This window comes from Pistacia vera, unplaced genomic scaffold (genome assembly GCF_008641045.1).
Source record: "Pistacia vera cultivar Batoury unplaced genomic scaffold, PisVer_v2 Contig39, whole genome shotgun sequence".
Classification (NCBI taxonomy): domain Eukaryota; kingdom Viridiplantae; phylum Streptophyta; class Magnoliopsida; order Sapindales; family Anacardiaceae; genus Pistacia; species Pistacia vera.
The window spans coordinates 399505-410845 of NW_022196212.1; the positions used below are offsets into that span (position 1 = coordinate 399505).

At 33.7% G+C, this 11341-nt stretch overlaps 3 protein-coding genes across 3 annotated transcripts; all 3 read right to left on the minus strand.

The window, feature by feature from the left end:
• Nucleotides 1–4129: 4129 nt before the first annotated feature.
• Nucleotides 4130–8819, minus strand: LOC116141041 (disease resistance-like protein DSC1). The gene is made up of 6 exons (XM_031426602.1): nucleotides 8512–8819; nucleotides 7206–8310; nucleotides 6653–6961; nucleotides 5794–6555; nucleotides 5085–5243; nucleotides 4130–4941 (listed from the first exon to the last, which is right to left on the minus strand). The coding sequence occupies exons 1-5, from the start codon at nucleotides 8604–8606 to the stop codon at nucleotides 5214–5216; spliced, it is 2301 nt and encodes a 766-aa protein (XP_031282462.1). The 5' UTR covers nucleotides 8607–8819; the 3' UTR covers nucleotides 4130–4941; nucleotides 5085–5213.
• On the minus strand, nucleotides 4393–5213 carry LOC116140996 (disease resistance protein RPS4B-like). Its single transcript, XM_031426562.1, has 2 exons — nucleotides 5085–5213; nucleotides 4393–4941 (listed from the first exon to the last, which is right to left on the minus strand). The coding sequence occupies exons 1-2, from the start codon at nucleotides 5211–5213 to the stop codon at nucleotides 4393–4395; spliced, it is 678 nt and encodes a 225-aa protein (XP_031282422.1).
• Nucleotides 8820–8919: 100 nt separating the features above from the next.
• LOC116140997 (cytochrome P450 86B1-like) lies at nucleotides 8920–11030 on the minus strand. Its single transcript, XM_031426563.1, has 3 exons — nucleotides 9493–11030; nucleotides 9340–9363; nucleotides 8920–8923 (listed from the first exon to the last, which is right to left on the minus strand). The coding sequence occupies exons 1-3, from the start codon at nucleotides 11028–11030 to the stop codon at nucleotides 8920–8922; spliced, it is 1566 nt and encodes a 521-aa protein (XP_031282423.1).
• Between the last annotated feature and the right edge of the window lie 311 nt (nucleotides 11031–11341).

Genomic DNA, 11341 nt, shown 5'->3' on the forward strand with positions numbered 1-11341 from the left:
TATTATGATCCCTAATTGGGTGTTGTCATTAACTAGATTGAGAAAGTTATCTCTGGTAGAATGTGAGCATCTCCTTCTCTTTTGGTAAGTTGTCGCTCCTTCAATTCAGCCTCAAATTGAAATCTCTGTCAACCCAACTACGTCAGAGGTCAAATCTTAAAGATAGAACTTGATGAATGCTGTCTTTATTGAAGAACCGAGAAATTTGACATAGTTTTGTACATTAATAAGCTTACGTTTTCAGGCGACGATGTCACCCTATTTAATTGCATACTTGTAACAAAACAAATGGCTGTGATCTCACCATCATCACCTCATTTATTTTGGAAAACGCCAACGCATAAAAAATATTTTTCCACACCACCAAATTATTGCTCTCACAAATTTTTTTTTTTTGGTTAAAAGTGCAAAGATTGATCAAATGGCTGTGATCTCGTCAATTGTACTCCATTAATGCATCATTGCCTCAATTAGTCAATTATTTTGGAAAATACCAACGCATAAAAGATATTTTTCAACTCATGGGTCCCCACCACGTGTATAAATTAATCATTCCGTGTTCATCATCAACAACTTCTACTAATTCTCCGTAGAAAAATACAGCATCAATAACTTTTATCATACACTTTTTTTCAAAATCTTATTGTATTTGTAACAGGTCATAATTACGTATTGTTACATTCAAATTGTGAGAAAAAATTATAGGTGTAATATTACTCTTATACGTGGAAATGCAAACTCAACAATATTTTCACTTTATTATGCGCTCCCATAAGGGCCATAACTGCAGCTATAGCAGAGACAAGTAAGATTGTCCAAAATTACTTATTGTCCAAAATTACAAATCTGATTTCAAAACCTCATAAATATTGATTTTTTTAAAAACTCTGTGAATTGTGAGAAAGATTGTATCAGTATACTCTTTTGTTTAATAGTAAAAAATCTCTGTCATGACATTATCATAGACGTAGTAGTCAAAATAGATAAACCACATAACTCGTTGTACTTCTTTTACTTTTATCAATTTTCTTTATTTTCTTTGCTTATATAATAGTTTGATTGTTTATGAAACTGCTTGATATAGGGCCGATTAAATAATTATTTCATTTCTTTTTAGACCATAGGTTGGTGATCATAATAACTAAATTTCAAACCACTTAAACAATTCAAAAAAAAGTTTAAAAAATAAATACTTTGAAATCAACAAATTTGTAGTCATTCGATGAGAGATCTTGGAAACTCCCAAACACAGCTTCTAAATTTTGGGTTGCTATAAAGTTTAAGATGTACATAATATAATGGAAATAATTTTCTGGNAACATTTCTAATAAAATATGTTTAACAAATTCTCTTTAAGGAGGTAAGTGCCAATTTTTGAAATGTGAAGGGAGGTGAGAGATAGTTATTTATCTCTTTGGAGGTGTGAGAGACTGAAACCCAAACCTTAAGGGACACAAGGGATATAAGGCTTTTTTTTAATATGTCAATAACGATACTAACCAACACCTTAGTTGAAAATGATATATATTTGCTGTCAAAACAAATTAAAACACAAATTTAGGGATTTGTGTTTTTATTTTTATTTCTATATATAAATTAGCTTTTTATTTTTATTTTTTTGTCCAACCTATCGGGGTTGGGGGTTTTCAACCCAATGGGTTTTTTTTTAAAAAAAAAAAAAAAAACCGCTAGGTTGGCCTATAAAGGCCCAGCCTACTCGGCGGAGTATACCTGGGCTGAGTTAGGGTTGACCCGCCTAACCCGATCCATTTGTTCCACCTCTATGTATACTAAATTGAAATTTTTTCTTTATTTATTTATTTTTTAGTCAATCTTAACGCTGCATAAAATAAGAAAACAAAATGAGATAACATTTACTTCTATAAAATAATTGTACTTACAGTACAATTATTTTATAGAAAAATATTTCCAATGGTTTGTGGGGTCAAACTAAGTTAAATTAACTTACAACGCTTTTAAATATGTAGAATATATATGCAAATTTTCAATGCCACGTTGGGCTCAGTGGGGTGAGCAGCCTCCACTAGGGCCAATGTGGTCCATTGTTATGTAATCAAATGCAAAATAAGAAAATAATTTTCTTGTGCACTATAAAAAATTTAAATACACGTAAAAAAAAAATATTAATCTTGTTGATATGAGTAATTGCATTAATAATAAAATAAGAGAACAAATATTCTTTTTATCTAACAAGTTAAAAAAAAAAAAAAATTGAGGAAAAGAGGTACGGAAACAAAATAAAAGAGAGTGCATGATGAATTTTATCAAAAAGTGTTTGATTAATTAGAGAATTAAAACTCTTTTATTATGATTAAGGTTTTATAAATTCAAATAATATTTTATAATAAATTGTGAATTCCTATATAATGAATAAATTAAAAAAATTACTAATTATCTTTACAGTATCCCAACCGGGATAGGGTGTTCTCAGGCTCCATAATGCCACACTTCGACCATAATACTGTGATACCAAGTCTGTACCTCAACTATCGTACTTGTAATATAACTTTGATTTAGGTGGGATAAGCATTTGAACGATAAATAATTTTGTGAATTGTTGAATTAGTTAATTTCTGTGTCTGAAGTCTTCTTACTATGTCTGATATTTTTACTTGCTATAAAAGATACTTTCTTGTTGGAAATCCAATCTCTTATGTCATGTTTTTTATTTTTTACTTTGACGTAATAAATAACAACTTAAAGGATCCCAATTTTATTTTAATTAACACAGATAATTTATAAATAACATAAATTCATTAGAGGATAGTTATATCCTATTGTATTCTAAATTCTACATATACATAAAATATAGTTCTTGAGCAACATCATTATCTACCCTAGGAAAATCATATCCCAGGAATACATGATCTGAGTCAAAGTCCTAGCCCCTCCTTGAGCAACATCATAGCTGCACTGTGGCAATTGAGAATGTGCACTCAAAGCCAATAAAAAAACTCTGGCCTCCACTATGACAGTTTTGACACTCTAGAATAGCGCACAAAATAAGATCATTCAAGGCAGAAGAGAATTGGTTTGCTACTTGCCAGTCCAAAGTAACAGAATATCCTGAGCTTTGAAAGAGAAACCATTCTGGATTTTCATTTCCAGGGAAACAGATATAAACACTACTTCTTGGAAATAAACTCTACAAAAATTAAAAAGAGTCAAACACTTGTAACATCAGCAACTTTAATTAAAGAAATTTGACACTATATGAAATAATTAGAAAGAGTGCGAAAGACCTTTTAGTCTTTCAACCATACTGTTCACAGGATCTTAATTTTCTGCAAAGCGTCTTTCACAATTTGTCTAAATGCAATTTGATCCACCAGTTTGAAACAATTGCTGAAGTCAACTCTTGCGCTTTGAGAAATATCTCTTGAGAATAGCATTCATAAATTTGATGATGCTTCCAATGATATGCAACTGTGTGCATTTAGGCGTTGTAACTGAGGTAGAAGTTCTATTCAGGTAAGGATTGAAGCCTCTCACAATAGCTCACGCCAAGACACCATAACTTAGAAAGGTGTCTGATGCTTGTTGGAATGCTCTCAAAATGGTTTCCGGTTAGAAGTTAACTTTCCAATGAGAATAACTGACCAAGTGATGGTTAATTCCTTGAGAGAACAGTTGGTAAGATTTAGTTCCTTCAGAAAGCACCGATCCAAGGTGGATGATAGTACTTCTAATATATCGATACTTTCTGCTTTAAGCACCTTCAAAGCTTCTAAAATCCCCAAGTTGTCCGACAGTCCATCAATGTTCGAGCACCCAGAGATATTGCTTGGAAGACTCTCAAGCATTGCACAATATCTGCCTTAATGCAGTATAAGGATCTAGTGACTTGTTGATTCTGAGAATAAGGGAATTTAAAAACAAAACAAGGCTCTCGTGTGATTCTCAAATAAATACCAATAGTTGTAAGGAACCCATATTAAGCTTTATATTTGTTTAATTCAAAAATCAGCAACTTAATTTTAGAGAACCTCCTCTTATTCATTATGAAGACTTAAAATGAAGATAAACAGCAAACAATGTAAACTAATGATCCTAAATGATAATGATATTGTAAAATAAATAAAAAATTTAATCATAAAATAATTCACTGTTTAATTAATTGATAAGAATTATTATTATACTATATATGTACATTGGAGAGAATTAGGATTATATCTGTTGTAAGTGTCTCTTTTGTTTTATATTAAAACCATAACAATCAAACGAGCAAAGATGGACGATATATGTGATATGATTTTTTTCATATAAAAATACAGATGATATAGTATGTTCTTGTTATCCAAAACTTCTTCCCAAAATAGCAGCAAAGTGAGATCTGAAATATCGGTATTACCTTATGTACCTAGAAGTTATTTATCTTGAGCTGGATTCGCCTTCTAAGAAATTTGAAATTTTCAATCTCTTGGAGAGCTGATCCTTCTCACTTGTCATCCACTGCAAACTTGGACTCCAAGCTCCACACTTTGTAACTTTGCAACAACAATTGCTTTTAGTATCTAAATTCTCAACATAAAATTGGATTGTCATCATCAAATATCCGCGTATGCCAAGTTCATCGAATTTTCGAGGAAAATCATATCCCAAGAATACGTGATCTGAGTCAACGTAGCCGAGTCCAGGACCAAAGTCCCAGACCCTCATATTTCCACGAAATGGTGGCACTCTACCATATGATTTTCTAATTGAGATCGTGTACTCACAGCTAATCACCAAACTCTGGTCTTCACTATGATAATTCTGAAATTCTACAATAGTGCACAAAATTAGATCATTCAAGGCAGCAGAGGTAGGGTATGCTTTCAGCTCAAAAGTTAAAGAAGATCCTGTGCTTTGAATGATAAACCACTCTGGAATTTCATTTCCAGGGAAACAGATAGAAGCACTACATCTTGGAAATGATCTCTGTACAAAATTAATAAATAAATTAAAAGAGTCAATCATTTGTAAGATCAGAATTTTTTTTTTTGTTTAACTTTTAATTAAACAAGTTTAGCACTATTAACTAAGAAAGAGTAAGAGAAGTATTTTCAGTCTTTCAACCATACCGTGCTCCGAGGACAGTTTTTCTGAAAAGCAACTTTCACAATTTGTCTGAATGTAGTTTGATCCACCAGTTTGAAACAATTGCTGAAGTTAACTCCTGCACTTTGAGAAATACCTCTGGAGAGTAGCATTCATAAATTTGATGAAGCTTCCAATGATATGTGTTGATGCTCAGTTTAAGCACCAACGAATTTTCACGTGTGTAACGCTGATTGGTTATTCAATACACATGAAAATGAAATATATAAAGCGAAATAAGTGTAAAAGGAGTTTTTTAAGTGGTTCGGATGCCGAGGTAGCAAGTCCTACGTCCACTGATTTGTATTGATATTAGTGTGGGTCAGGTCGCGGCTGCGAGCTGACTTACATAAGATGAAAAAGTAAAAATGATTACAGGAGAGAGAGAGTTCTTTTGTATGAGAGACGGCCGAATCCCCCTAATGAAGGGTTCTTCTTCATTTTATATCAGACTGAAGCGTATAATCATCACTAAATCCACGGTTTGGTGTGATTGTCAGGATGTAATCTGTCTTTACGTCCCATTTTCCTTTTCCCAAGTTGACATCGCACGACTTGTTGCAGAAAAAGGGACGCGTGTGGGCTCCATATCACTTGGCAGGTCTGACGTGTGCGTGCTGCTCTGACGGGAGCAGGTCACCCTTCACGTGACTTTCCCACGTCAGCCCTTCATTTTCCTGGGCATAACAATATGCAACTGTGTGCATTTAGAACTTCTACCTGAGGCGGAAGTTCTGGTAATGATTGAAGCCTCTTGCAATAGCTCAAGTCAAGATACCATGACTTAGAAAGGTGTATGATGCTTGTTGGAATGCTCTCAAAATGGTTTCTACCTAGATGTAAACTTTCCAGTGAGGATAACTGACCAAGATTAATGGATAATTCCTTGAGAGAACAGTTGGTAAGATTTAGATCCTTCAGAAAGCGCAGATTCAAGATGGATGATAGTACTTCTGATTCACCGACTCTCTCTGCTTTAAGCACCTTCAAAGTTTCTAAATTCCCTAAGTTGTCCAACAATCCATCAATGTTCGAGCACCAAGAGATATTGCTCGGAAGACTCTCAAGCATTGCACAATTCTTAAGATTCAATATAACTAGCCTCGACAAATTTTGTATTGAAGGGGGCAATTGGTCTATTGCAGTTTCATCTAAATATAACTCTTCTATATTACATGAGATCTCTGGATCAAACGTCTTGAGATTTGAGCAGCAAGAAAGGATGGCTTTCCTAAGAGATTTTAAACGAATGCCCATAGGAAGACTAGGAAGGCTTTTGCAGTGCCTTAAATTCAAGTTAACAAGCTTATCAAGACTCAGAACAGATGAATATATCTCAAACAAACTTGTGCAACCTTCTAGAATTAAACTCTCAAGATTTGGGGTCAAGGCGAGATCTAATAGCCTTCTTAGATGCTTAGAGTGACTAAGATCAATATGTTTCAACTTCACTAGCTGTAAGACAGGAAATAAAAGGTCACTCTCATGTATCAGTCTCTTTGATATTCACAATTAACAATAGAAAAAACACCATATAAATATCAACATATACCTGGGCACCAGTCCAAAGTCGTTCGATATTGCTATAACGCATGTTGATTGCAACTAGATTCTTTGTCCGAAAATTTGATTGCAACGATTTCAATGGGAATCCATGCCAACAAAGATACCTTAACTCATTGAAAACATAACAGAGGTCTTGAGAAACATGCACCTTATTAACATCATCCTCTTTGTTATGTGAGCTATATAGTTTAAAGAATCTCAATTTCCGCATCATTTGTAAGGCACAAGGTTGTAAGTGTATGATCTCTCCTTTTTCAAACATGTCCAAATATATGCCTTCAATGGCTTTAGTTCCCTGTTAAGAAAAGATGATAATTAGCGTGAAATATTTTAAGAACCCATATTAATAAAAGTTATAGCAGTTAAGCATTAGATGTTGTATTTGCTTTGACCATATTTTCATAATAAAAAAATAAACATCTCCCAAGCCTAAGCTAATGCACACAGAAAAGTAGAAACAATAATTCAGAGCGAATGTTTTCTAGATCTCACATGTATAAAACAAAGAGCAAAAGTTATATACTACATCGGACAATTACCGTATTCTCTTCCAATACACTATAGATATCTTCATGGTGCCATAAACGACTTCGTTCACCAGGTTCTTTTGTTGATTCTTGCCGAACAATTTCCCAACCCATTTCTTGAAGTAGATTATGCATTGTTATCTTATTACCTGTGGATATAGTTACAAGACATTTGTCAATGAGAACACTTATTCCAAGTTCCGCATAGAATCCACAAGCATCCAAGAACATTATTGCAAAATCTCTATTCTCCCATTTTAGGAAACACGCAATACCAAGAAATATATTCTTCTCAACATCATTGAGTCCATCATAGCTTACTTTTAAAACATGTTGAATGTCTTCATGAGGAATAATTTCTAGTTTATTTATTGCACTTTCCCAAACTTTTTTTGTCTTGTCAAGTAAAAAAGAACCCAACACTTTAAGAGCCAATGGGACCCCTTTAGCATATTGTACCACTCTATTTGATAACTCATCATAATCTACTTTGGGATGATTTTGTCGAAAAGCATACCTACTAAAAAGCTGAAGTGCTAGACAATGAGATAATCCCTCTACCATGTATATATTATGTTCATCCACTCCACAATTTCTGAGTATTTGTTTATTTATTGTTGTTATAATAATCTGGCTTCCTGGGCCCAAAGAGTTAAGATCCCCAATTAGAAATTCTATTTGACTTAAATTTGTAACATCATCAAAAACAATGACAACCTTTTTACATCCAAGCCTTCTTTTTGTGAAGGAAAAATTTATATTAGCATGCTGATCATTTGTTATCGTAGAAAGAAGTTCTTGTCGCAAAAGGGTTAATGTATTATGATTGTCTGATTTTTCCCTAACATTTAGAGCAAAGTAAGAAGCTTCAAAATTCTTCCTTATTGTGTTGAATAAAACCTCGGCAATAGTTGTCTTACCCATTCCACCCATTCCCCAAATTCCTATGGTATGAACATCATGAGATTTATCATTACGGCACAATAAATATTTAATTATGTAATTGATTATTGGTTGTATTCCAACCAATTCATTGTTACTGTCAATTGGGGACGACAAGTAGTTCAACATCTCCACTATATCTCTGACAATTTTCTCCGAAATACCAAATTCAGACCTAACAAACACGAACAAATAATGATAAATATAAGTTCAGATCCATTATCTGATTTAAATGAGATGATATCTAGTCGAAATCAAATACTGTAAATATAGTCATTTCCTCATTGAGCATACAAGTAGCAAGATCTATCTTCAACAATTCAAAGAAAAATACTCATCTGAAACTTCAAGTATTGAAAAAAAATTAGATACTTACTTAGTGTGAGTTAAAGTATAGCCAGATAGATTAGCTGCTTCAGTCAAAGCATTCCTCCATTTCTGAACCTTATCTTTAAATTGTTCTTCTGTCATTTGTAGCTTCTCTAACTTCTCCTTATGACAACTTTCTACAAGCTTAGCAAATCCATCCCCAAAAGTTCCAGTTTGATTCCTCACGTCTGATGGATCTACATAAAAGAAAACCGGTAAAACTATTTGTGAAAAATTTTTCTTACATTCAATGATCTTTACAAGTTCTTCGAGACACCATCTAGAAGTGGAGTAGCCTCCTGAGAAAACAACAACCGAAATCNGATTTTTGTTATTTTAGAAACCTTAGAAGAATTTTGTTATTACGTTAAAATTATAACTCTTAATTAATCTTGCACCAATTCAAATACGTTCTTTATCTGTTCAATTCATTTAAAAAAAATTAATAATTCATGCTAAATCACAATGAACCTTTGAGGAGATCAGAGGATAATCTCTAATACTAGCTAGAATTTTTTTTACCAATTTCAAGCTAATTTATAATTTGGGTTATACTAGTTAAGATGCCATAACCCTGAAATTAAACACTGAATTAATTAAGATAGATAATTAATGATACTAAAGAGTTGGTATACAAATTCTTATATACAAAATTATATGAATCTTTAGATTATAATATATAATGACCTAATTATATACACAATTTAAAGCAAGCGAAAATTTGCAAGAAAATCAAAATATATTTATATAAGTATTACTCGAAGATATCCTATAATTCTTGCATTCCTTTTATTTGGCATTATATATATATATATATATATGAAGATGATATAACCGCTTTAGAAATCTTAAATTTAAGCTAAAATGAAAAGCTATTCCCTTGTTCACATCACATATTCAAATATAATCAAAAGCCTATGAATATTCAATTGCCATAGACTCTTGTTAATATATAATAATTCACCTAAGGTTGAGAGTCACCATCAACCCATTCTTCATGTAGAGTGTAGTTGATACTTTTGGAACAACATTATGACCTTCAACTACCTTAATCGAATACCTCAACATGATTGAAGCAGCCACCATTTTCATCTGCATGTATCCAAATTTCTTCCCTATACACAACCTCGGACCACCGTTAAACACTGCATATTTGAATTGATTCTCACTCACAAACTCTCCCTCCTCATTAATCCACCTCTCTGGCTTAAATTCCAAGCAATCTTTACCCCAGATTGACTCCATGCGACCCATTGAAAATATGCTATACACAACCCGAGCACCTTTTTTCACAATTGTACCATCCGGGAGCAGGTCATCTTCCATGGCTTGTTTCATTTCAACTGGCACCGATGGATACACCCTCAGGGACTCAGATAACGCTGCTTGAAGGTAAACCATTTTCTTTAATTCTTCAACCGTAAATTTTACATTGTCTTGGTGCTTTCCCTTACGTTGAGCTATAATATCTTGAATCTCAGTGAAAAGTTTTGTTTCCACTTTTGGGTTTTTGTGTACTAACCAGAAGAACCATGCCAATGCAACAGAAGTGGTGTCTCTCCCAGCTAGAATAAAACTTATACAGAAATCTATGAAAAACTTATCGGAGAATTGCTTATTCTTGTCTTGTTTAAAGTTTTCATTAGTATCCATAAGTCTTGACAAAAGATCAGATTGATCATTTAAGCTACCAAGACTGTTAAGTTTATTCCTCCTTTCAGTCACAATCTTCTGAGCAAAATTACGGACAATTTCAATGGCTTCCTTGAGCCGTCTCTCATATCCTAGTCCAAACAGCTTCATAGGTTTCCATACGAAAGGTGGAAACAAGAACCTGAACAAAGAGAATTCCGTGGCTTCTTCAAAAGCTTTTGCGAAGGGAACTTCAGGTAAATCGAGGGACAAGCATCCGGGATCAACTCCAAGAGCGGCAGTGCAAATGTTATCCAATGTAAATCGAAGCAGCACTTCTTGGAGATCAAATTTATCTCCTGATTTTACCAGCTTCTCAGTCAGTTTCAACAGCTTCTCATGAACCAAATCCTGCATGGTCTGGAACGAGTACTCCATAAACCGGGTTGAGTGCATCTGGGATTTCGCCATCTGTCTTTGTTCCTTCCATAATTCACCATCGGCATTGAATATACCATCTCCTAGCAAATCAAGAAACCTCTCTCTGTAATATTTTCCTTTGGGAAAGTTCTTGAAATTTGTTTTCACCATGTACTCAATGTTGGAAGGATCAGCTGTTGCGATTCCATAGGCGCCTCCCATCAATACGCCCCTGTAGTGAAACGTTCCCCCAGCTTTGACCAAAGCTCGCGTGGCCCAGTTATAGATGTTGTCACGATGGACAATCATAGAAGGGATGATCCCGAACAATGGCCACAACATAGGCCCTTTGTTGGTGAATTTTTGGTGCATGCAACTGAAGATGAATACTCCCAACAAAGCTTCACCGATATCCCAGAAACTTATGTGAGCATACAACCAATCTACCGCACAAAACAGAAGCTTTCTCGTCATTGCCTTCTCTATGCTAGCTTCAATTAGCTGATTGATAATGTTACTCGGACTTTGTTAATCAAGAATCGATGGAGATTGATTTTATAATGGCTTAATATATAATATTCTTAATTTTCTCCGCATAATTAAGTCTTTGAATTACAGGCGGTCGTTGAAGGTATTTATTAATGATATTACCAGCTTCTTTTGACTCTAATTAATTAGAACCAAATTTAAAAAAATTTCTGAGTGGTAAATGTTACTAAATCTGATTGTCTTAAGATCGATTTTCTTCTTAAAACTTTTTAATAAGTACATAATTAATATTGTTC